Below are 24,920 nucleotides of genomic sequence, written 5' to 3'. Positions count from 1 at the left end.
TTTTCAGAACCGGACCGGGTATCGACTCGGTTGAGCTCAGGGCTCAGGGGTCAATGGGTTCAACCGGATTCAATCGGGGTTGAACCGGATGACGTCATAAATAAAAATTTTTTAAAAATTAAAATATTATATGTAAAATTCCTAATAGCATGTTAATATTAATAAAGATATATTTATATATATTTGATGTTTCAAATATATTTAATAAGAAAATACAAAGAAATTAGAACAATTAAGTAGCAATTTATGTTATTTAATGAGCATTAACAAGTTTAGAATTAAAATTATGGACTTAATTGAAAAATAACACCAAACTTTAAGACAACATTTATAAAGTATGAAATATTTGAGATATATTAATAATTTTTAATAACCTAGGGGTCAAAACATAATATTAAAAATATTTGACCTTTCAAAAAAAAGAAAAAAAAAAGAGACCCGGTTCTTATTTTTCCGGTCAAACCCTGGTTTGACCGAATTTTTAATTTTTCTATTTTTAGGGTTAATTCGGGCCGGACAATTGGTCGGTTCTCGATTCGACAGGTTAGACTGGGCCGATCCGGTCCAAGTTTAAAAACAGAGCATATGTGCAAAAGTTGAATTTTAAATTTTAAATTCAAAATTTATATATTTATCATTTATCTAATGCTGACAGTGTACGAAAGATTAATTAAAAAAAATCTTGAGACACATTATTGTCATTCACATATATGATGATGGTATTTTATTTGACAAATTTCATGACGTAAAAATACATAATACCCCTACTTATGATAGCAATTATAACTACCTTATCTTACCTACACTGCAATTGAAATTAGGGATGTAATGAAGTCGAATCGAGTGCGAGTATCGTTATACTCGAGCTCGACTCGACAGTAGAGAGGTATTGCTCGAGTTCAAGCGAGCAGTAGAAACGGAGTTCGAACTCAAACTCGAATAGTGGTTCAAAAATTTGAGATCGATTCGATTATGCTCGATTTTCTTGCGAATATGATCAAGCTCGAGTATTTGACTTGACTAAAAGAGTAATTTTGGTAATTTTTACTACTCTTAAACCTAAAAGGGTAAAATTGTAATAACTAAATATATAATTTTTAATTAATTAATTTGTGCTTGATAAGGTTTGACGAGCCACCGAGCTTAAAAAATCATACTCGAACTCGATTTGAATAATTATCGAGCTACTCATACTTGACTCGCACTCGATTTGATCTAGTGCGAGTCAAACTTTTGACCGAATTACTTGTGAAGAACTCAGTTCGATTACATTCTTAATTAAATGAGGAGGTGGGTTCGATTACATCCCTAATTGAAACGAGATATAGGAATGTATTTGGTTTTCCATATCATTAGAAGTGCAAGAGACTGCCAATGTATCAACTCCCTCGTTTCAATCCCCTACTTATCAATTGAAGGATTTCTTAGTGAAAAATCAATTTTCTGTCAAAAAAGAAATTAAAATAAAAACGACATCGTTGCACGCCCAACAGCAAACGATGTCGTAATATGGGTTTTGGTAACAAAACCCTCGGAAACCCTCCTGTTCTTGCTCGAACACGCTCTCTGCTTTGTTCCACAATGGCATCTTCTACTTCTCGGGTGCTATCGAGATTATCTTCTCGATTACAGCCTGTGGCTCTCAAACTTGGCGGCAACAAGAAAGCCTCAATTCCGGCCTCCATATCATCTTCGACGGCCTCTCAATCTGCCGCTAAACGCAGTTCGTGGATTTCAAGGTTAAATGAATCTTTCATCCTCACTTCAGAGTTCATCCAAACCCTAACGTATACACGCGCATCCTCTGATATAGCCACCATTTCGGTATGATTAAATGTTAATTCTGAATTGCTTAGGTTACCTGTGGAGTTGAGCGGTGCTGAGACGATGTTACCGTTGCATAGTGCGATAGCTTCGGCTCGGCTGACGTCCAGCTTGTCCATCGAATCACGTCTCTGGGGATTAGTTCCGCAAGGTTCGTTGTGACATTCGTTAAAACTAAAGTATAGTTTTGCTGTAATACTGTTAGGATTGATTACTTGGGATTACATTGAAGTCATTTTGTTGCTTGCAACTGCTTTAAGCTGATATGGATGTGAAACTACTCGTGAAATGTGAATGTTGTATGCTAATATCTGTATTCAGTGGCTAAGTATGTGTCAATTTTGTATTGCATGTATTGATGAAATGTGAATATGTTAGCGTGGAATCAATTTTTTTTATCTGTTTTGACAATTTTCTATTTTGCTTATGTGTAATCAGCAAGAAAGTGCATCCTAACTTTTCAGGCATGATTCAGCTAATTGTCTCATTGCGACTTTTTAGACTATCTCCCTTTGTGGTTATCTTTTTGTTCAAATTCTTGCTTTGCGTCACTCATGAATTTTATGGATAGTAAAATTACACCGCATTCCGAACTGTTGGATTTAGGCAATCATGCTTACAGAGGTTGTGGATGTCTTCTCTAGACTACTTTCAAGGACTTTGGACCTGCTTGTAGGATTTATTTTGGGACTTGGAAAGGAGTTTTTGCAGTGGAAGTCCTTGTGTTACATTTTAGTTGCTTATAGCTGTTTTCACTCCCGTATTAAGGTTACACTTTGAGCTGCAGGTTCAAGTACAGGAGTGGAATCACTACTATTCATCCTCCTGCTCTTTAGAAATGTCAAAGGTTCAAGTATATTTAGGCATGGGTGTAAAGGCTATTTTCACAGCCAGTCCTTGGCCATGGACTGATGGGATGGAGTAATAGGGCTTTATGTTTCCAGGGTCAGTTAAAAAGTCGGCATTGTTGTTCTTTTAACTGCATTCACTAGGATAATTAAAGAAGAATTCAAGCTTCAAGTTTTATGACATCAAGAGTTTGTTATGGCGACCTTTTGGGTCATCTGAAGAAGAGGGATGGGAAATATAGGTTACATATATGGCTGTGGACTTGCTTTGATATTTGTTAAAAGCAAATTTTTTCAAGGATCTTACCTCTTAGATGATTGGTCATCCTCTAAACTTGTACTTGACGTGCATTTTGGGGGGGAAAAAATCTTGCTTAGGCTTGTTGAAATGTTAAGGGAGCTAGCTTGCAGCCTATTGCAAGCATGAAGTTTGGAAAAACAGAGTTAATATCACGAAGTTCAGTTTCATTTGCCTGCTATTAGATATTCCTTTACCTTTATACTATGCTATTATTAGAAATGTGGCTTTATTGTGTGTTGCATTTCCTGTTACATTTTGCACAATAGCTTCAAATTGATATGGCAATCTCTTCTCTTTGTGTGGCACAGGTATTTCATTGCCTTTATGACAGCATTTTGTGGACTGGTTCCAGTGATGCTGTTTCTCTGCTTGGCTACGAATTAGGCTTCTTACTTTTCGGAATTTCAGAAATTGAAAATGCATCTATGCTACAAAATAACATTTCGCTTTCAGTTTTGACACCTTTGATTTTTGTCCTTCTTCGATGTATGCATCTGTCCTAGAGCTCAACTACTCTTGTTCGGTGAAATTGGCATGTTATAATCAATTGGCTGGTGCAAGTCTGCAAAAGAGAGAGTTAATGGCTTGAGTGCTGTTTTCACTTCGATATGTTGGAGTTTGACTGCATGTGATGTTTAAGGATTCCTTGGTTCCAGCATCAGTAAACGGAAGTTATATTCTGACGTATTGGCAAGATGGTGAAATTCATCACCTTTATATATATGTAACTTAGGCCAAATTTAATTTGAACTCAGGTTAACAAGATTTGAGGCTACTTACAGTTTCTGAAGCGAGCTTAATTTTTATTTTTATTTTTATAATGGTTCTTATTCCACTCAATGCAAAATTGCGTTCAATCTTGCTTGCCTGAGTTCAAGTTTCCCATTCCCACAATCCAAGAAGACGAAGAGAAATCTGCACTCTCTGAAGTATAAGCTAATAAGGAGGGGGTTTGTTTGATATTTCATTTTTTTAAATAATATTTCGTTTGCATCATAAATATATTTTTTAACCCATTTTTTTATATTTTCAATTATCTTTTTATCTCACATATATCACATTACAAGAAATGCTAGAGTAATTATTTCAAATAATATTCTAAATAACACTAGTACTCTGTCCAAAACAGATCACAAGCCTTTATTATTCTCTTTATTTTTTGGGATTCCACCTTTCCTGCAATTAAGGGAAATTGGAATCTCTCGCAGGTATATAATAGGGATATGATTATTCATAATCGACTGCGTTTTGCGGTCGTCATGATGTTGCTCCTCATCATTTGTCTTCGACAATACTACTGCTCCGGTTAATTCTCATCATTTGTCATTGGCTCAAGAAATTGTCAAATATAGCAGTCAAGCTCCAAGTAATAATATTATTGTAAAATCCTGTTTTCATAAACTGATGGATCTAAATAAATTGATTTTCTTTGGAATAGGTCTTGTTTGGATTGTATTTTTCTAAATTTTTTGTAAAAAAATTATTAGAATGATTTGATATATATAATATAAAAAATTAATTAAAAAATATGTTTATAAAAAATATAGCAATATTTCTTTGGAAAATTGCTGTCCAAACAAGCAAGGAAGTGTCTCAGTGAAGATGATAAACAGCGGCGCGCCTCAAAGGAAAAGAGGGGACTGTACGTGTTCAACCCCAGTAAATGAAAATTCGGTCCCTTGTACAACTCTGTCAGTCAGACCCGGGTCTATGGATTACATTCCAAATACCTAAAATAAGTCCACCCGACAGGAAAATGGACGATGATGCTTAGCCTATTTTAGCGGCCACGTATGGCCTCCTTCACCTGCCCACCCCTGCAACAAAGTCGACTCCAACTTTTATCCTTTGCTCACTGCAACTACTCTTCTGCTTTAATCACTTTCTTGAATGTTTCAACAACGAAGCACGCATTCAACCAAAGATTTTCACCATTTCTTCAAGTTAATGCGCATGTTGCCCCCTTGGAAGCAAAGTTGCCCAGGAACACCCACCACAATGTCTCAAGAAACAACCATAAAGCTATTGGGCAGAATGGTTCTGGGGTTTCCTCTGATAGTCTGAGGGACAGAAGAATTGGTGAAAGTTTTCAAAAAAGTAGTCATTTTGATGCAGCTGTAGCGGATAATGTTGAGAAAAGAGTTATACTGAAGGATAGACATGCAAAGACTAGATTAAACCCCAAAAGCAGAACAGTTACGAGTCCTCAGTTTTCGTCGACGAGGTCTAAGGATGGAAATACAGGAAAAGATGTCAAGAAAGCACAGGGAAATGGAAAGGGCACTAGCAAGAAGGAAAGAAAGCCGGAGAATGAGGACCAAATTAATCGGCTGGAAGTTGAAAGGGTAGGAAAGGCTTCTAAGAAAAGTAAGGCTGATACACCTGGAACTGTGCTGAGGGTAGGGCTCGATATGTGCTCTAAAAGGGGGGATGTTATAGGTGCAATTCGGCTATATGATTTAGCTAGGAAAGAAGGGATAAATTTGGGGCAGTACCATTATGCTGTACTTCTCTATCTTTGTTCTTCTGCTGCCACTGGTGTTGTGCAGCCAGCAAAAAGCGGTAGCGGTAATAGAAGCTTGAATCCTCTGGGGTTGTCCAAGGAGATAAACTCTGAAAATAAAGAGGGGCTGGATTTCAATGGTTTTCCGGCTAAGGTAAACAATCCTGTAAGTTTTTCAAATGACTCTAAGTTACCCTATCCTCAAAGTTTAGATGAGATGGTTCAGTTCATGAAGTCTGACACTGAGCATGCGAACACAGATGTGATGGGAGAAGAAGGTTCTGGAATTCAAGTTACTCTGGATGTCAAGAGATCCGCACTTAAAAGGGGATTTGAAATATATAATAACATGCTTTTTGATAAGGTTCCAATGAATGAAGCGACATTTACATCTGTGGCTAGAATTGCAATGTCATTAGGAGATGGAGACTTGGCCTTTGATATTGTAAAGCAAATGAAAGAATTAGGAATTAACCCTCGATTGCGATCTTATGGTCCTGCACTGTCAGTTTTCTGCAACAATGGAAATGTTGAGAAAGCGTTTATGGTTGAAGAACATATGTTGCAGAATGGTGTCTGTCCAGAGGAGCCAGAACTTGAAGCCCTTTTGAGAGTAAGTGTAGAAACTGGAAAGAGTGACAGAGTCTATTATCTGTTGCATAAGCTAAGAACAAGCGTTAGGCAGGTCTCGTCTTCTACTGCAGATTTGATCGAGAAGTGGTTCAGGAGCAAGGTAGCTTCAAGAGTGGGGAAGAGGAAATTGGGTCAAAGACTCATAAAGAAAGCAATGGAAAATGGAGGTGGCGGTTGGCATGGACTGGGCTGGTTGGGTAAAGGGCGCTGGACTGTTTCGCGTACATCTGTGGGATCTGATGGCTTATGCAGATGTTGTGGAGAAAAATTAGTCACCATTGACCTTGATCCTGCAGAAACTGAACATTTTGCCAGATCAGTGACTTCGCTTGCCATACAAAGAGATAAAAATTCAAATTTTGAAAAATTTCAAGTACGTTATATTTCTTAATCGTGATTGTTTAATCTAGATATATAATGGTACGATGAAGAATATGCAACAAATTGCAGAAATGGCTCGATTATTACGGACCGTTTGAAGCAGTCGTAGATGGAGCAAATATTGGCCTTTACACTCAAAGAAAATTTAAACCATCCAAGGCAAGATTTTCTATTGTTATGCAGATCAAAGATAACACATAATCAATCTATCTTTATCTCTCTTTTTCTGACAATGTTCTGTTTAGGTTAATGCAGTTGTTAATGGACTTCGTCAAATGCTTCCATCTAAGAAATGGCCACTCATTGTCTTGCATAACAGGCGTCTAACTGGAGATAAGATGAATGAACCTGTCAATCGAGCACTGATTGAGAAGTGGAAAAATGCAGATGCACTCTATGCAACTCCTACTGGATCAAATGATGATTGGTTAGAACTACAAATTCTATAATACTTCAAATTTCATCTATTCTTGTTTACTTAGAGTGATAAACTTTAATGCATCTGAGTTAAATTTAGGTACTGGTTATATGCAGCCATCAAGTTTAAATGCTTAATTGTCACGAATGACGAGATGAGAGACCACTTATTTCAACTTCTGGGAAATGATTTTTTCCCTAAATGGAAAGAAAGACATCAGGTAAGTAGTTATAGCTAAATGAAAAAATCTACCATTGTTTATTTGGAGCAGGGCAGTGCTAATCATCTCATAAAGTGTTAGATGCATTCAGAAGTATAATATGACTACAAATAGGACCATTGCAACAGCATGAGCATATCATTGACAGTTCTGGCAGCAGAAATTAGCAAGTTACTTACCAAAGAGAAAGAAAAAAGAGCTAGCTAAAATCATATGACATAACTCTGCTGCTCGCTGTGCTATCCTTTTTCTTGATTTTCAGAAGAATGAGAGCCTCCATGATAGTTGTATATGCCAAGCAATGTGCATTTATTTCTTAGACTGTGGTCATTGTTGATCTTTGAGGAGTTTGCAAGAAAAAACATTGAATTTACACTCTAGACAAGTTGACTGATGGATTAATTAATTAGCATTCCTTATTCATTGGATTAAGACCTAAAAGAATATTACAAAACTGAACTGCATTTCCCAGGTTAGTTTGCCGATTCACTCTGTGAGTTGACCATTGCTTTAGCATTTCTTCTTGTTAATGCTGTTGCCATCATGAACTTAATATGTCTAAAACAAGATGAGCTCATTTTTTTTCTTTTCAAGGGCCAGAGCATCATTGATTTCTTCCTGTAGGTTTCTTTACAATGTCTAGTATTATTATGCAATTTGTTCCTTTCCTACTAAGGAATTGTATTGTTAATTGAAGGTACACTTCAGCTTTTCCGAAACTGGTCCAGTATTTCACATGCCGCCTCCATGTTCTGTTGTAATTCAGGTTAGGTTTCTTTGATTCCTCGATTTTTTCCTTTTTCAAAGATGCCAAAAGCTATGCGAGTCATCTTTTTGGTGCAAAATCCTCTTCTGGAGAAGAATGTTGTTGAAGCAAAACATTAGTAAAGACAAATTGTACATTAATAGTATGACTGCAGTACAATGGATACCAATTTGTTGCCGTGTCAACAGGAGTCAGAGAAAGGCCACTGGCATATTCCAGTTGTTTCAGAAATTGAAACTCATGGTGAGGGAACATGGTTATGTGTTACAAGATCTCACCCGCTGAAAAGAGGCCTAGATTCTTCTAATGTTGATAAAGGTAATAGCTAGTCTGATAGAACAACCATCACAAATTGCAAACGAGAACGTGATGCCTTCTTTTTCATTCTTGTACTTTGAATTATGATGACTTACCTTTTCATGAGCTGTTACATAAATAGTGTGTTTGGCAAGTGAAATAACAGAACACTTTCATATGAACCAAAGAGGAAATTACTTAAAGCTAAAGTTAAGATGGAGATCTTTAGAACAGTGGTAACTTTTCCAACATCTCTAGTACTTAAGAGTATAACGACTTTATAGATGCCAAAGAGCTTCACTGAGTATGGCAGCCTGGAAACTGGCAATGCAAATTCTTGTCCAAATGCGAGATTAATCGAAGTCATGTCAAATTACTTGTAAAAGTTCTACAGGATAAGAACACAGATGCACCATGCTTGGATGTTAGAGAGACTTACAACACTGAATATAGGCATAAGACCTCAAAGAAATTGAGCACTTGTACTGTTAGAGTTTCTGTAGATGAGCTGGACTTTCACTCTGGTTGCAGTTTCAGGAATGCTTATACTTCGTTGAATCCTCTCATAATTGTTTGGTGCTAGGCTTACCCTGGCATAATGCATGTTACCAATGTTTATGGAAATCAGTGGCTGCACACTGCACATCTGTATATCACGTCAACAAAATTTTGCTGCTCAGTGGTAGAGTAACTGCCCTGCAGATTATGAAGAAATATCTTTCCATACCACAATGTGCCTGTTTTAAGATGTTAAGGAAGGTTTTATTTTTTCATTAGTTTTTGTTCTATTACTCCTTTTGTCCCCTTGCATAAACTTCTTCTTACCACAGACTCCGAGCTTTGACTGAAATGTATTCATTCTGCTTCTGAGAACCAGAGTTGCACCTTCCTCATGGCAAGGGAAACCAAAGAAGCGTGGGCAGTCAAAAGAGAAGGCAGCTTAAGCTGGAGCCAACAGGACATAGCAGTCATGATGGCAGTAAACAGGCACCTCAAAAAACATACCAGAATCTTAAAAATATTCTGTCGTCATCTTTGTTAGCAGATTATCGCTCAATCACTCCACAACTAGAGGCTGCAGAGAATTGTGGTGGCTGCATAATTGATTTTCAAATTTGAGTTCAGTAACTCAAAAGGTACTATGAAGGGCCCGGGTGGAAAACTGAAAATTTGGCATCATGGTGGTAGATCATACGTCTATGTAAGAACATAAATGATGAATTTTTTGTAATCCTGTTAAAAACATGCAAAGAGAGGCAGATAATCCTTTTGTCATGTAGATGTTAAGGTGGACATTATGTTGACTGGGAGGGAAGAGGTTAGTTGCAGCGCTGCTGATTTCAGGGTGTGCTTTGTAACTTATCTCAATGCAAAGTCTTCCTGACAGTTGGAAGTTAGTGTGTGAGAGTTGTATTTTTTCTGCGGGATATAACTGTTGAAGTTTATATGAGATAAAACTGCTGCTACTTCTTGCTACATAGTCAGGAACCATATTTTAGGAGTTCTGAAGGTATAAAACATGACGAGCTAATCATTTTGGAAGCTTGCAGTTACTTGGTATTGCATCACATCTCATACAATTGAAGCACCACGGGCTCTTCTGAATTTTCCATTGTTACTTTCCTACCCAAACATTTGCGGAAAATTAATGTTGGACCGTGACTTTGCCACTCACTTTCTTCTCATGGTCCGTATCGTATGGTCACCTGAAAAGTGAAGAGGGCGAAAGTTGAATTTTCTGTGTAGTTGTCATCAGTGGATGCGCTCTTTTAGAACTTAGACAGAAAGAAAAGGAACGAACAAAGGATCACGGGGCTTGCCTATTATTTGTCCTTATTGAAAGTGACACGGCCCATGAATGCACAAGAATCTCTCTTAATTAGATTTTGGTTTTCATCTGTTTAGTGCTCGATAGAATGTATCACAAGATCACAGAAACCTACCAGTCTCCAATCTGCAAAACCGAGTAGAAACAAAGAAGTTCCAAATATCATCTTCTTCTTTCACTCCTCTTACTTGTGCACCTCAATTTGTTTGTTGCAAAGAGAATGAATCAGCAGGACTCGAAATCATTAGCTGCCGAAAACCAAGAAGCTGAAACTGATGAAGGGACGCAGTTCGAAAAGTCTCTGCTTGTGCGTATGGAAATCTTTCAAATTCCGCGTGCGTGTAACGTTCTACTTGTTTTTCATGGTTCATCTGAATACTTCTATCTTGCCTTGTTTGCAGGAACTCAAGGACTTGTGCTCTCATCTTCGCCGTGCTGCAAATTATTGCGAGACGAGTTTCTCGAATGCTAAGGAGAAGAGAACGTGAGTCCTCTAACTTGCAGTCATAAACGGCATACTCCGGCAATTCTGAGAGCTCCTGAAACACCATTATGTGGGCAGTTTTTAAAATATTTTTACAAAAAATTGACAAAGATAAACAATAATGTTTCTTGTAAATAACCAAGGTTCATAGCTCATGCAAAGCTTAAGCATTTCAATCTAAACTTTTAGCACAAATCAGAAATTGAATAAAAGGGAAGAAAAGGATGCGTCTGTTAACGACTGTTCTACTACATAATCTTCTGCAGTGTGGTGGAGAACACAAAGGAGTACATAAGTAGGGCTGTAGTTACAGTGGTTGATCATCTCGGAAGCGTCTCAGCTAATCTTGAATGTCGGCTTTTAAATACCAACTCTGTTTCTGAGACCGAGCTTCGAATTGACAGCTTGAAAGAGGTTAGTACTGATAATTTGCACTAATATTAGCAGTTTTCCACCTTTCCTTTTCTGTTCTTTTACCCCTCAATATTCCGTTTCCTTCCCCACTCCTGTGGCATTGGTGAGAGAAACCTCAGGCAAACGTCTTTACCAGAAGCATGTCATGTCTTTTGATGAACAGAGAATCAGGACATGGGAAAAGTACTCTCACCTGCTTGCTCTCAGATCACACTGTTGGAATGCCGACTTTCCCAGATATCACTGTCGCTATATATTACCGCGTAACCATTTCAGACATTAAATTTCTTCCGTTTGTTTCTTGCTTCAAATTCGTCCATTTCTCTTCCCATGGGATAATGATTTCTTTCCTGACAGTCCTGTTCTGTTCTTTTAATTTTAACTAGCAAGTCCAGGTCTTCAGAGGACTAATACTACTGTCTCGAGGTAACATTCTCACATCTTTTGTTTGTCTGTAACCTCACTGCGTAGTTTCTTACAATGATATCGACCTCTTCTGCCCCATCCAGGCAGATAGCTGCTAGGACTGCAGAATTTCAGACGGGGGAGGTGCCACTTTTCTTGTACACGCACAACTGCAAGCCCTCTCTAGTTGAGAACTCGACATCTGATGAGAGCTCGGAGAAAAGAAAGAGCTTTTCAATTCCAGGTAATCAAATTTATGTGTCCTGAGCAAATTTTAAGATGCTAAGTTGACTAAACCTGAAATGCTAATGGAAAGAAGCGCAATCTTATCCTTGAATCTTCACGTAGAAACGGGTATGTGGTTTTGCAGTATTGCCAGTACGCGACGGGTTACCAGTAAAATATCAGCATCCTAATTTTCATTTTCAGGTGCATCATCTCGTTCCATACTTGGTGGTTGAGATTTAACTGTACAATTGTCTGCTCAAAAACAAATCTTCTTTTAACGATGAGTGCTGTTTGTGGGCTTGATGCAGGAGTCTCCGAAGCTAAAACGTAGCATGCTAAGCTGGAAATTAGCTCAAAATAAAGATCTTCGATCAGTGTTCATTCGGCGGGGTAAAAGAACACTAGCATAATTCTTGCCAATGGTTTTCTCTGCTACCTGCAACATAGAGCTCCCCGTTTGTAATATTGTAGTAGTAATTAGTGATTTCTTTAAGTCATGGACAGGTGGTTCTCGCTCGAAAGATTATACTGCCTTGTCATTAGGACTAGACGGTTTGGTGGAAACAACGATGTAAGACTGTGACACGTACGTCTACAATTTCTAATATGAAATTGCATGAATGATGATGACGAGTCTTAACCCGTCGCTAAAAGGGTTTTTGGGAATTGCCACTTTTTAACGGGGCAGCCAGGGTGCGCTTAAACTCTACAATCAAGATCAGTGTTGCCTTCCAGGCAAATGTGGGGACAAAAGAGGAGAGAGATTAGGCCATTGCTGTTTCGATTTGGTCTTTAGGAGGGACAGATTGACTGATTTTTTTTTTTTTTCTAGAAACGACAACTGTAGTATATCTTAATCTATTCTATATTAGGAGAAGGGGGTGGATCTAAAGAGTTCTAAAGATATCTCGGAGGAGATTGAATCATCACCGGATCAAATGGATGCACTACGCACCTGCCTAGATTGACTGGTTGAGTTCCACTATTTTGGTTGATTTTACTGAATATCAAGTTAGTTTGGTTAATTGTTTGGGCAGTCAAAGATTTTGGAAAAATTTTTTTTTCTTCCTGTTGCATCCTAAATAAGCTTTTCAGTCACCTTTTTTTTAAATATAATTTTACATACATTACACCATAAAAAGTTATTTTTTCAAATAAAATTTGAACAAAATCCAAGGAAATGAGACTTATTCGTGATCAAATTATTTGAATTGCCCGATATGGTAAATCTTAATTGTTCCCACTAGGGACTAATTGGAATCGTGTACATAACTCGAGGACGGCCTAACAATTTTAACCATCCAAGGCTGAATGGGGTCACTTATGAAATTTTGCCCAAGTAAACCAGGTTTCCTTGCTAATGATGATGCATTTTTGTATACATGGCCTTGAATTTGTCGTGCACAATTGCAATAGTATAAATTATGAATAATAGATTAATTTTTTATGTACTGACAGTGATTTTTTTTTTTAATACTAGTAGCTTTGAATGAATGTCATATGGCCATGATTTTAATTTTAAATTTGAAATTCATATTATGCGACAATGCTACTAATGTTGAAAAAAAATTAAAATTGTACATTGAAATGTACAAAAAAAAGTATCCATAAACAATTAAGGTAAAAAATTGGGTAGACATGATTTGATAGATCTTTTTTTTTTGTCCAAAAAAAGGACCTGGTCCCACTTCAGGCCCCCAACCCTTATTTGGGTTGTTGGGTTATTCCCCATTTTTGTTACAAGAGTCGAATTCTGGTGGATACCCTAACTAGGGACTACACTACCAGGTCAGTTACCTTGGAGGGACGATTTGAAAGATCTAATGATTCAAATTTTGCCACGTTTCTACTACTTGAATCAACGAAATGATGTGACAAATTATGAGTCACTAGATCTACATAATAAATCAAAGTCTAGTGAAATAGTTTTTCCTTTTTTTCCTCAAAAATATTTTTTGTGGAGACGATACGACTGCGTTCTGGAAATAAATGCTACTCCCACGAGGAAGTAAAGAAAACGTAAACAAGCTTTCTTGAAGCCCACTCCAGGAAATCAACCTTACAACGAATCCAACAGCGCCATTACCATCCACCGTTTTTTAAATTTTGGTTAAACTTGAAGGGAACAAACAACCCACAGTTTCATCGTCGTCCTTCCCACCTTTTTACGGCCCATTGTTTCTTCTGAGACCATTCAAAAAAATTTTCAACCCGTTTAATAATCAGTGTACAACTGTTTTGTTGGTGATCCCATCGGTAACCTTCTGTGACCAGAAGAAAGTCAGAAATATCCCAGTGAACTAAGAGTCACTATTCGCTGATAACAAATGGCCTCTGATCATGGTGATTCCGTTTTTGCTAACGTTGTTCGTGCTCCTGAAGATCCCATTTTAGGGGTACTCTTTCGATAATACATATCACGTTTCTGTGTGTTTCTGTTGTCTATGATGTTGTTACGTGTATTTAACTGCATTTGATATCTGATCTGATTATTGTTATCATCATTGGCATTTACGATTATTTCTATTATTGTTAATTTTTAAATTTATAGACGGGAGGTCCGCGCGAGAGATAGAATATGAAAACGGGTTGGTTAGAAATGAGCTCTGGTTCTAGTACCACTGGGCTAAATTTGATTTTTGCTTGTGATCTTCAATTTTCGCGCTCGTTAACTTTTCTGGTATAGTAGGGAAATCCCTATGAGATTGATTCGTTATTGATCAACTTTTATACCTGAACGAATGAGACTATGATACCTGTTTCACCTCATATACTAGCACTAGTACTTTGGTAAAATTTAGTGAAGTGGTTTGTATTGGTTAGCATTTTGGACTGCATTCATTTTGGTTTCTGACTGTTGTTTTGGTCTTCGTATTTTTTGTGCTTCGGACTGGAACAGGTCACTGTTGCTTACAACAAAGATCCGAGCCCAAAGAAGTTAAATTTAGGAGTTGGAGCCTATCGAACTGAGGTAAAATTCCCGCACCCCTCTCCCTTTCATTTGCCTCGTTATCTTTAAGCTACCCTTCATTCCAAAACAGATAGACGATCTTGATGCGTTATCAAGTATTTTGGGGTCTTCTTTTTTTATGCATGTATAACCTATCGGTGCATGTATTTGTTATGTGTATGAATTTAATGCTTGAAGAGTTGCTGTCGGTTTAGTACCTATTCTTATGCCAATGAAAACAGGAAGGGAAACCCCTTGTTCTGAATGTGGTGAGACGTGCAGAGCAAATGCTTGTAAATGATACGTAAGTTTCTTTACTCATGCTCTTAAAATTGTGCAGTTTATAATATGTAAACACACAAATACAGGTCATGAATTTTGTTCACATGCAGGTCTCGTGTAAAGGAGTATCTTCCCATCGTTGGGCTTGCTGAATTTAACAAATTAAGTGCCAAACTCATTTTCGGTGTTGACAGGTAAAATCGTTGAACTTGTTAAGTAAGTTATTTATGAATAGCAAAACTAATAGAATCCAAGAGGATTTGCTTTATCAACTGGGTGCCTAATTTGAGATATCAGAGTATTCTTTCCTTTTATTTTTTTTCTCATCATGGTAGAACATCCGTGTCAAATTCTTTCTGCATAATTTCCAGGGCTCCATTATCTATTAGTTGCCTAACCAGCGATTGTTCATGGTCATTTATTGTACTGCTAATACTGTCCTATCATTTTATCACATGTCTACTACATTAGATACTTTTATAAATGTCCTATGGGATCATCTAAGTATCCCATTAGAATGCTTTGTATTGAGGTTCTGTCAGGGTGTGTCACATGCTGAAATTGCTTTGATTCTTAAATCCATAGAGAAGTTATAAAGTTCTTGACTATTGATCTCTCTGATTTGCAATCTTTATTACATGTCAAAAATGATGTACAAGCTTGTCGTTCATTATGTTTTGTTATTAAAAATTTTCTGTACGGTAGATAGATGTTTAATCTGAGAAGACTTTAGATCAAATAGATACTAAGGCTTTCCTCTCTATTAGTTGCATGTTACTCTATTTTGTTTAATTCAGTTTTTGTTTTGTCGTCCTTTTCCCCTTTTTTGGGAACCTTATGATTTTGGAAACAGTCCTGCCATTCAAGAGAACAGGGTAACTACCGTGCAGTGCTTGTCTGGTACTGGTTCATTGAGGGTTGGAGCTGAGTTTTTGGCAAGGCATTATCATGAGGTGAGTATCTTGGGTTTTCAAAATTTCCTTTATCTGGAGATCGTACTTATGTGTCCACACTTTTTGCCAGCACACCATATATATTCCACAGCCAACATGGGGAAATCATCCGAAAGTGTTCACCATAGCAGGCTTGTCAGTGAAGACTTACCGCTATTATAGCCCCGAAACACGAGGTCTGGACTTCCAAGGTATACTTGTAATCCATCTCTCTTAAGATTTTTAGTACATGCATATGGATGAATTTTCAGCTATAACTATCGGTGGGTCTGTTTTTTCACGTATAATCAGCTCAGAGATTGTAGTCAAACCTATTCAGAACTTGGTTCACTGAATTGGAACTTATTTGTGGTTGATCTGTATTAGGTGATTTATATATCTAGAGAAATGAGGATTTTTTTGTCTATCGGCACTTTTTCTTTTACAGGACTGCTGGATGACCTAAATGCTGCCCCATCAGGAGCAATAGTTCTTCTTCATGCATGTGCTCATAACCCAACTGGTGTAGATCCAACTCCAGAGCAATGGGAACAAATCAGGCAGTTGATGAGATCAAAAGGATTGCTACCTTTCTTTGACAGTGCTTACCAGGTAGCAGCTAATATGCAATTTATTCTGGCACAATTAAATAAAATACCATCTAATTAATGGACATGCTAGTGACATTGCAGGGTTTTGCCAGTGGCAGTCTTGATGAAGATGCTCAATCAGTTCGCATGTTTGTTTCTGATGGTGGTGAATGTCTTGTAGCTCAAAGTTATGCTAAAAACATGGGAATGTATGGAGAGCGTGTTGGTGCACTTAGCATCGTAAGTATTTCTGATACGGAACCGGATCATTTCCTAATTGGTATCTGAAATGATGATTTCCTCACCTAAAATTTCTAAAATCATTAGTGATGGTTTTCTAGTCTTTATATAAAATGGTTTCGTTGAAACATCTAAGACAACATTTGAAGGAGCTGTTATTGATATCATGACATGAAGTGAGGTGAACTGGAATTTGCAATGAATAGACTGAAAGAACAAACTAATTCCAACATAGACAGGTTTACATTTTCCGTCAAACTATGCTGTCTCTCATGAAAGTTGAGATATTTACCATATCAATGAGCATACTGCAACTCTGTTCTCACCAGGAATCCATTCACAGGTCTGCAAATCTGCAGATGTAGCAGTCAGAGTCGAAAGCCAGCTGAAATTGGTCATCAGATCCATGTATTCAAATCCACCCATTCATGGTGCATCTATTGTTGCTGCCATATTAAAGGACAGGTATGTTTTTTCTCAACTGATTTAGAAAGGAGTGTCATTGTCATTAAGTCCGTATATTTTTGCTTCTGTAATTGCAAGCTTACTTGTTTCTTGCCTACAGCCATATGTACCATGAATGGACAGTGGAGCTGAAAGCTATGGCTGACCGGATTATCAGCATGCGCCAGAAGCTTTTTGATGCTTTGCAAGCTAGAGGTACTTAAACAAATGATTTATCATTTATGCTTTCTTTCTACTTGCATTATTTGTGATATTTTCTTCCTAGAAGATCCTTGCTGGGGTTTTATATGTCATCTTGCCTCTATTTACTTATAGTTTCCTGCTTCTATAAGTCCCAAGGTATAAATAATTCAAGGGAACTTGATAATTTGCTAGATGCCTTTCACTCTGGACAAACAGAGCCATGGAAATTGTCACATCTATCTCAGGCCTTGCGATATATACTTTTACAAGTTTTGGGCTGTTGTTTCCATTATGCATATACTTCTCATATGGAGTCTGATTATTTTTGTAGGTTGTCATTCAGAATATGCATATACTTCTCGTATAGATTCTGATTATTTTTGTAGGTTCTCATACAGAATGCATATATTTTTGTAGGCACACCTGGTGACTGGAGTCATATCATCAAGCAAATAGGGATGTTCACTTTCACGGGGTTGAATGCCCAGCAAGTTGCTTTCATGACTAAAGAATATCACATTTACATGACCTCTGACGGGTAAGAAGATTTTTTCTCAGATATTGTTTTACCTGCAGTTAGGGTGCATTAGAAAAGGTTCGCAATTGCTCAAAGATCTACAGGATGTGCTTTGCTTGTTTACACAATATGGTTCTTATTCGAGAATAAAAGGTTGCCTAGTTTAATTTTGTTTGTCATCTGCTATGCTGCAGGAGAATAAGCATGGCAGGTCTTAGTTCCCAGACAGTCTCTCTTCTAGCTGATGCCATACATGCTGCTGTTTCCGCCGTTGTCTAGATGCATTGGATATGAGGAATCTTTAGTGGAGTAATTTGACTTTGAGGCATAGATTCCTTAAGATTTTGTAAGACTTAATTAAAATGAGGCTTCCAAATGAAGGCTTAGCTTTCATATTCTGGATCTCTTCTAGTTTCTCCTTGCAGTCTGCAAGGTTTCTCAAAGAAAGATTGATTTTGACTCGCATTCTTGTCTGTTAATTTTATGTCTACGAGTCTTTGCTAATTGAATTCCTCTTACTAATAGTAGCCTAATTTGGATGTTCTCTGTGGCCTTTGATGCTTAACTCATAATTAGTTATAGTTTATGGCTTGGTAAGGAGGCTGGTGGTGGTTGGTAAAGCACAGTCTCTTTTTACTGCTCGTTTTGAAGATACCTGTAGGCTGAGATGCTCAGAATAGGATCTCTAGAAACCTAAATTAAAATGTGGAAATGGAAATTCCACTGATGACTCGGAAGTTTAAGTAGCTTTCTTTTTTGAGATTATTGCAACTCGAAGCTCATTTGAAGATCAGCACTGCCCCTTTTAGGGTACAGCCATCAAATTTGACATTGAGCTTAAGTTTATGGTTTAAATTTTTGAAGTGCCTGCCTAGCCGCGAACCATGTTATACCGTATTAGCATCTTTGAAATATTTAAGCTGTAGGTGATGAAATGTTTTATTAGCATGGATCTTCGGAGGAAGAGGAAAACGTATTGGTAGTGCTAACAAAGCTTATGCTCTTTGAAGACATTGCACAATAAACAAATCGTGGTTGCTGTCCTTGTTAAAATTTTTGGGGGCAAAAAGGCAAAAAGCAAAATATTCAACTGGACCAAACTTAATATAATGGATAACTTGTACTTCCCTGTCCATGGGAGGAAGGAAGAGCAATCAAAGGTATGCTAACTCGATCAACTCCTTGAAGGGTCTTGAGTATTTACACGTCATAGATTAGCTTCATATTCTAGATTATTATTGCGGCATCTTGTCCAACTGATCCCCTGCCCTGCGAGCTATCTTTCTATTGTTTCCCCTCCTTCTTTTAAGGATGGCAATTCTAGCGCTGCTGTTAATGGCGAGCAGTTGGACTTCTCAAGCAGCTCAACTCAACTTTATCAATGTAGGAGAACTTTTTGCTTGTGTTAATGTTAGCTGGTTTGCTCGTAGGCTTGTCAATTTCGTCCTTAGAGTAGCCCTCTAAATTACCACTGGGGAGGTTCTTGACTGACTCTGCCTGCTCCAAGTTCCAGCCCATGAAATCGGACAGCGTCATTGAAGTGGGTGTCTCTGCAGCAGAACTCAACTTCTCCGTCTCTTCTCCGGGACTTGAGACACCACTTTGTTGTGGTGATGGCGAGGAATCTGGCGATGGCTTCCATTTAGCTATTGCTAGTGATGGATCTTGAGCAATACTATCGGCATACAGCACATCTTCAATGCGAGACATGACAGTGTTGGCCAAGCTTTCAAGCACCCTTGAATAGCTCTCCAGAATTGCATACCCCACATCCTGTAATGTTATATCAGGTTAGAAAAGAATACTAACAATTTTTGAACACTTAACAAAAGTTTGTGTTAAAAAGATAATAATTTGGTCTGAACTCATACTCTGTTATATTGGATTTTGCAGATGTCAAGAGAGGATTGAGGGAGTCCAGGGAATCTCTGTTTTAGTAGCAGTAAGATTGTTTCTGCTCTTTCTTCAAAGAGCTCCCTCTTCTCCAAGCTCACTGCTGAACCCCAGGAAGACTTCCCGTCTTTATGATGCATCTTCCTTTTCCAAATGATGATGGATGCCTCTATTCTGTTCTTTAGGTCAAGAACTTTATGCTCTGATGACAAGTCCATGGTTGAAAGGAACTGTTCGGGATCGAAAAACTCGAAAGTGATGCTCTTATAGGTTGAGTCCCCAAGGCTTGCTCTACCATTCTACCAAAGACCAGAGTGGTGAACAAATATTATTATTACATCATAATTAGAGATTCTTTTTTTTTTCTTTTGAAGGAAACTTAGAGATTTTGTGAAGGCCGTGACTTCTGATTTCTTCATTTGTACCTTGGGGAGAGATTCAATGTAGTTGTCTGGGATCTCCATCTCTGATAGGACCTGAGCATTAATGGCCATGGATGCTTTGAGCACTTGGTTGACACAATCCTTTTGATATTGCAGCCATTTGCGCGATGCATCTGATAAGCCACTAGGAGGAACCTTGACTGTTGGCAGCCACCATTTATCATCCCTCTGGACACCTTTCTCAGAATCATCGGCGTCGCTTGAGACGTACCAAAATTCATTGTCGTCTTTGAAATTATCCAAGCAGTCCTGTTTATTGCTACATTCTTTCAGCATGCAAATGAATATGAACTGTTGCGCAATAGGGGGAGGAGATGAGAGAATCTTACAATGAGCATCGCATCAAGCTTGCGCAATGCTGGGATATTCATGAGCAGATCTTTTCTTTGTTGAGTGACCATTATCTGTTAAAAGCATAGAAAAGATGAAAAGATTTCTCGGCTTCTAATCCATTAAAACCATTCACATACCTGAAGTGAAGAGAGATAATTTCCCTGTTAAACGCTGGAATCATAAGTTGAACTAGAAAGCCTCAGGGAGAACAAGAAAGTAAATCACCTCCATGTTCTTTCCATCCTTTGCTACTTGTTGAGAGGGGACGAATTCAACAATGTTATCCGTCACAGATAGAAGCCAATCGATTTCTTTTTTCCACCTCAATTTTCGCTCTGAAGCCATGGGTTCTAATTTCCTCTGTTCCCCAAAAACAGAAGCTGCATGTTTTGCCCCCACCCCCAAAAAAAAAAAAAGTCAATGGTTTCCAGATGTTAAAACTTTTTCAACTGCAGGACAAGATTATATAGAAAAGAATTGAAATTTGTGATGCTAGATCATATTGCATTCTATTTGATCGCTGGATTATCAAATTATAAATCAGTCTACCGGATATGTGTAGAATTGCATCATTACCAGCAAGATTTGTAATGGCATTTGACAAAGCCAGAGCTGATGAGACACCCTTTCCACCCCCCGACATGTCCTCTCCCAAAAGAAGCTTTGAGAATCTTTCCTTCATCAATTCCAAATCTGACCCAAAGGGAAAAAAAAAATGCACAGGACTCGTGAGACTTTTCTGTCCATTGATCAGCACCACATCGTGATTCTTGATCGAGACATTCAAATGCATATCAATATGCAAACACGTTCAACTCATCTTGCTCTGAAGACATGCATAGATTTCATGCATGAAAGATAGCAAATTGTTTACACACCTGAAGGCTGTCTAGATTCCTTTGAATTGGGAGCTCCTAACTTTCCGCCCTCTCTGCATAATCTGGAAACAGGGCCAGCATCCGTAGACCGATTATAAACACTACCTACGTGTTGAGCATCTGAAGCAGCTTTGCCACCTTGACTCCTAAACACCAACTTATCTGCATCCGCAATGGGGCTCTCACTGCCATGTCCGCTATCAAGGATTAAACTATGAGCTTGCCTTCCTGGGATCTCAAACATCTTTGCTAATTTAAAGGAAATCGACTTCTTGATGCCACGGACTTCTTCGCTAACCATACCACGTTGTTTTTGACCTTTTTACCTCACCGGCTTCCTGCATTTCAATTCCATAATGCAGCCAAAAAGAGAAAAAAATTTCATTCTAATGACACCAAAGAAAAACCCTCCTGCCTATGACTATGAGGGAACCTCCCAAGTAAAACGAAACAGGAAAAGGGTTTTTCTGGTTTTGATTGGATGTCAAAAGAGAAGAAGAAGAAGAAGAAGAGGAAGGCAGTTCTAGTTTTTGCGTGGAGTTTACTTTGTTGAGCGAGGGACGTGGGGTGCATGTTTGATGAGGAGCAAAAAGGGGACCGGGTGGGTACAGACCACAATACAATGAAGAGAAAAGAAAAATGAAAAAAAAAGAAAAAGAAAAGAAAAGAGAGAGAATATTAGAGAGAGATTCACAGTTGTTATTGGATTGACTGTTGTTTTCTTGATCGGTTGGCAAAAAGCCCGGGAAAGCATACATCATGACAACTAACTTTTTTCCTTATAAGGACAACTCCCTCTCCCTCCATGTTCTCTAGTTTATCCCCTTCTGCTGCTAAATCATCAGCCATCCGTCCAGAGGACTCAGAATTAAGTATAATATACCCTCTGATTCACTACTAAACTTCAGGTGGTCCCTTTTGGAAAAGGAGAAAAACAACAAGAAGAAAGCAGGACTAGGATTTAAAACGTTCAAGGTTTTGTCTAATCTCATCATTTTCCGGTTCTGATGTAGGAGTAGGTATGCGATACATGATGTTTTATTCAACCATGTGCTGAGGCCCATAAACAAGGGGCGGATTCTTTCAGGTCTACCTGGCCGCATTTTATCATCTTGGAGAAGATTTTTCTTTGGCTACTTGACCACCTACCTGACTACATTTCATCTTAATTAGCAGTAGTGATCTGGAGCAAGCTCTTCTGTTTTCTAAAACACTTCTCTCCTCTTCTACAACGATTTCCTTTCAGCAATCTGTTAGAAGTTGGGGAAATTTTTCTCATTCAGCCTCCACGTAACCTAGTCTTGAATAGATACATGGTCGTAAATAAAGGTCTACTTCAGTAATCGCAATGGTCTTTTCATGAAAAAAAAAAAAAGTAACTTCAAGAATAACTCTTCATTTGTGAAAGGAGCTATCAACTGCTCTTCTCTTGCATGAAAGGAGTTTTGCATGATGTAGGATATCCTTCGTTTGTTACCTATCTAATTAGTAGAGCCACCACATGCATGATTAAACTGTCATTATCAGAGTCCGCTGTTACCACTAAATCTGTTAGCCGCCACTCAGCTGTCTAATTGCTGCTCACCTGTATTGAACAAGTATACAAGAGAAATATGGTGAAAATGTGTCCATTTCTCCTAGTCTCAGATTTGAACAAAAAAATGCAGTAAAGGATAAAACAACGGCAACCATTACCTGCTTATGAATAATGTACATGGAACATAACCCCCTAAGATGTCACAGCCCAATTTAACAACCCCGATCAACTCATGCATGCATGCATGGGTACGATACATTAACTCATCTATATGCTATGACAATTGAAATTGAGGATTCTTCTTGTATGGAAGGCTAGGATCTTTGTCCTCCTTCTTATTATTTTATTAATGAAATAAGTAAAATAATAGAGCTGAGATTTCTCCCCTGGACGACGGGTTTGTTAAAAAATATTTAAAATTGAGGAGAAGAAATCTTGGGAAGATGGCGAAAGTGGAGAAAAGCAAAGAAAACAGAAAGAAAAGGCCTGATCGCGCACCTAAAAAATGTTAAAGTTGGCCCTAGAATTGAGGCCCATTTACACTGTCCATGTCCATTTGACTTTTTTTTTTTCAAAAAGGACGTTTTCGTGGTCCTCGAAGTAAGATATGGAGTAGTTAGTAAAAGATGGCGGCAGCCTCTAGGATTGCAAAACAACTCCGATCCAGGACATATCCAAAGCCCAGTGAGGTCCATCAGAATTCTCCATAAATAAAAGGGAAAGGAGGATGGTCATTGAAGAAGCGCAGAGCTTCCCCGAGGAGAGCTGACCTGATCAGCTCGGGGTGTTGATGTGAGAGCTGACTTCAAGCCTGCAAGACAGAAGGGATGAGCTAATTGAGGGGGCCCGAGAGCGGTCCCCGAGGGCACTCCGACGGTCAAGTTAGTTTTCCGGTGAGTGAGTTTCACGGGAAGTAGTAACTGTCCGGAGTAAATTGTCAATAGTCAGCGTACCTTGTATAGTGGATGTGTGTTATCATTTATACCTGCAAGGGAGTCCGACTTCCGCACGACGCGGGACTTGCCCGGTATAGACAGTATCCCGCACTCGGGGGGGGGACTTCCTCCGACCTCTCCGGGATGGACCTTCGCCTCCCCTGGGAGCCCTAGTTGGTACGGCCCGGGGCTGCTCCCAGGGGTCTGAGAGCCAAGGTCCAGCTCGGCCGTTCCTGGGCTGCCACGTGTCTGGGCCCGGAACGGGGCCTCTGCACTAACCCCCTAGATTAGGTAGGACTGTCAGGCAGACCTAATCTACCTCCGCCACGTGGGAGGCCAGAGCCGCGCACTACTCTGCCGAGGTCACTTCTGGTACAGTGCTGTCACAGGGACGCTGCGCCCGCGTCCTTTCAGCTGTCCCGCCTCTTCGGTTTTCGTACCAGCATTAAATGCGTTCACATGGGGGTCGGTTCAAATTCACGCAACCGTTTTCCCTCCACTCTTCCCCCTATAAATAGGGGATGCCAAATTCTCATCTGTCCCATTTGCCATTTCCGCTTCTTCTTGTACATTTCAAGTTATCACGCTCCCTGTGCACTCACATTTCCATTTTCCAGCAACCTCCGGCGTCCTGTGCCCAGATTCCGGCGAGCCTTCAGTCCTTCTTCTGTCGTTCTCAGTAAGTCCTTTTTGCGATTCATCTTCCCCCTCTGCAGTGTCTCTTTTGCCCTCTGCTACCTCCCACTTTTTATGTCGGATCATTCCTCCTCCTCTGTTGCTGTAGTATCAGTCCGCCGCAGAGCTCCCCGAATCATCGTTCTTTCCTCGCCTTCACCCTTATCTTCGTCACCATCTTCTCCTCCCCCTCTTTCCCCTTCTTCTGCTTCTAGTCCCAGCTTCCACACCTCAGACCTGCCCGAGCCTACTGACACCATGAGCTCTCCTCCACCCCAGTCTCCTTCATCCCATCCTTTTTCTGCCCGCGCTCTAGAGGAAACGGCTGAGCTCGACGCCTACCTCGAGCGAGAGGCCGCAACCACCTCCTCTCCCCAGTCCCCCCATGATTCCCCTGGCGGGGCCCAGGGCGGAGCTGGGGAGGACAGGGATCCCTCTGAGGGGACCCCTACCTCGGAGCAGGGGGAGGATCCCGAATTCTCCTATGGTTACCCAGACCTACAGGAGGCCACCCTAT

At 39.1% G+C, this 24,920-nt stretch overlaps 5 protein-coding genes and 1 long non-coding RNA gene across 11 annotated transcripts; 4 read left to right on the top strand and 2 right to left on the bottom strand.

The window, feature by feature from the left end:
* The first annotated feature begins 1,494 nt into the window (after window positions 1-1,494).
* On the top strand, window positions 1,495-3,759 carry LOC113691874 (uncharacterized). The gene is made up of 3 exons (XM_027210196.2): window positions 1,495-1,739; window positions 1,857-1,975; window positions 3,282-3,759. Exons 1-3 carry the CDS (start codon window positions 1,510-1,512, stop codon window positions 3,299-3,301), a joined length of 369 nt encoding a protein of 122 aa, XP_027065997.2. The 5' UTR covers window positions 1,495-1,509; the 3' UTR covers window positions 3,302-3,759.
* Window positions 3,760-4,594: 835 nt separating this feature from the next.
* On the top strand, window positions 4,595-9,596 carry LOC113693687 (proteinaceous RNase P 1, chloroplastic/mitochondrial-like). 2 transcript variants are annotated; one of them, XM_027212292.2, is made up of 7 exons: window positions 4,595-6,482; window positions 6,560-6,649; window positions 6,736-6,917; window positions 7,008-7,128; window positions 7,826-7,894; window positions 8,083-8,212; window positions 9,022-9,159. In XM_027212292.2, exons 1-7 carry the CDS (start codon window positions 4,767-4,769, stop codon window positions 9,033-9,035), a joined length of 2,322 nt encoding a protein of 773 aa, XP_027068093.2. In that variant the 5' UTR covers window positions 4,595-4,766; the 3' UTR covers window positions 9,036-9,159. The 2 variants fall into 2 exon arrangements, with proteins under 2 accessions (XP_027068093.2, XP_027068092.2); XM_027212291.2 differs by having other exon boundaries at window positions 4,598-6,482; window positions 9,069-9,596.
* A 129-nt stretch (window positions 9,597-9,725) lies between these two features.
* Window positions 9,726-10,150, bottom strand: LOC140009435 (uncharacterized). The gene is made up of 2 exons (XR_011816859.1): window positions 10,012-10,150; window positions 9,726-9,897 (listed from the first exon to the last, which is right to left on the bottom strand). It is a non-coding gene; the product is annotated as an uncharacterized lncRNA (long non-coding RNA).
* Window positions 9,894-12,216, top strand: LOC113693691 (probable protein ABIL5). 2 transcript variants are annotated; one of them, XM_027212295.2, is made up of 8 exons: window positions 9,894-10,326; window positions 10,421-10,503; window positions 10,770-10,917; window positions 11,081-11,180; window positions 11,304-11,343; window positions 11,427-11,566; window positions 11,693-11,751; window positions 11,859-12,216. In XM_027212295.2, exons 1-8 carry the CDS (start codon window positions 10,240-10,242, stop codon window positions 11,958-11,960), a joined length of 759 nt encoding a protein of 252 aa, XP_027068096.2. In that variant the 5' UTR covers window positions 9,894-10,239; the 3' UTR covers window positions 11,961-12,216. The 2 variants fall into 2 exon arrangements, with proteins under 2 accessions (XP_027068096.2, XP_071911009.1); XM_072054908.1 differs by having other exon boundaries at window positions 10,295-10,503.
* A 1,400-nt stretch (window positions 12,217-13,616) lies between these two features.
* Window positions 13,617-20,307, top strand: LOC113693690 (aspartate aminotransferase, cytoplasmic-like). Of its 3 annotated transcripts, XR_011816857.1 has the most exons (14): window positions 13,617-13,946; window positions 14,450-14,521; window positions 14,743-14,804; window positions 14,893-14,976; window positions 15,636-15,735; window positions 15,806-15,926; window positions 16,163-16,326; window positions 16,407-16,544; window positions 16,888-17,009; window positions 17,110-17,204; window positions 17,610-17,730; window positions 19,140-19,499; window positions 19,603-19,872; window positions 19,977-20,307. XR_011816857.1 is itself a non-coding variant. In XM_027212294.2 (12 exons), exons 1-12 carry the CDS (start codon window positions 13,878-13,880, stop codon window positions 17,986-17,988), a joined length of 1,233 nt encoding a protein of 410 aa, XP_027068095.2. In that variant the 5' UTR covers window positions 13,619-13,877; the 3' UTR covers window positions 17,989-18,174. The 3 variants fall into 3 exon arrangements, 1 of the variants encoding a protein (XP_027068095.2); XR_011816856.1 differs by having other exon boundaries at window positions 19,603-20,307; XM_027212294.2 differs by lacking the exons at window positions 19,140-19,499; window positions 19,603-19,872; window positions 19,977-20,307 and adding an exon at window positions 17,904-18,174 and having other exon boundaries at window positions 13,619-13,946.
* LOC113693688 (rho guanine nucleotide exchange factor 8-like) lies at window positions 18,793-22,061 on the bottom strand. Of its 2 annotated transcripts, XM_027212293.2 has the most exons (7): window positions 21,257-22,061; window positions 20,955-21,071; window positions 20,604-20,758; window positions 20,375-20,449; window positions 20,028-20,294; window positions 19,581-19,901; window positions 18,793-19,482 (listed from the first exon to the last, which is right to left on the bottom strand). In XM_027212293.2, exons 1-7 carry the CDS (start codon window positions 21,555-21,557, stop codon window positions 19,042-19,044), a joined length of 1,677 nt encoding a protein of 558 aa, XP_027068094.2. In that variant the 5' UTR covers window positions 21,558-22,061; the 3' UTR covers window positions 18,793-19,041. The 2 variants fall into 2 exon arrangements, with proteins under 2 accessions (XP_027068094.2, XP_071911008.1); XM_072054907.1 differs by lacking the exons at window positions 20,955-21,071; window positions 21,257-22,061 and having other exon boundaries at window positions 20,375-20,515; window positions 20,604-20,673.
* Window positions 22,062-24,920: the final 2,859 nt, after the last annotated feature.

The sequence above is a fragment of the Coffea arabica genome, chromosome 6e (assembly GCF_036785885.1).
Source record: "Coffea arabica cultivar ET-39 chromosome 6e, Coffea Arabica ET-39 HiFi, whole genome shotgun sequence".
NCBI lineage: Eukaryota > Viridiplantae > Streptophyta > Magnoliopsida > Gentianales > Rubiaceae > Coffea > Coffea arabica.
Note: the sequence above shows the minus strand (reverse complement) of the source record. Positions and strands in the feature narration are given on the sequence as shown.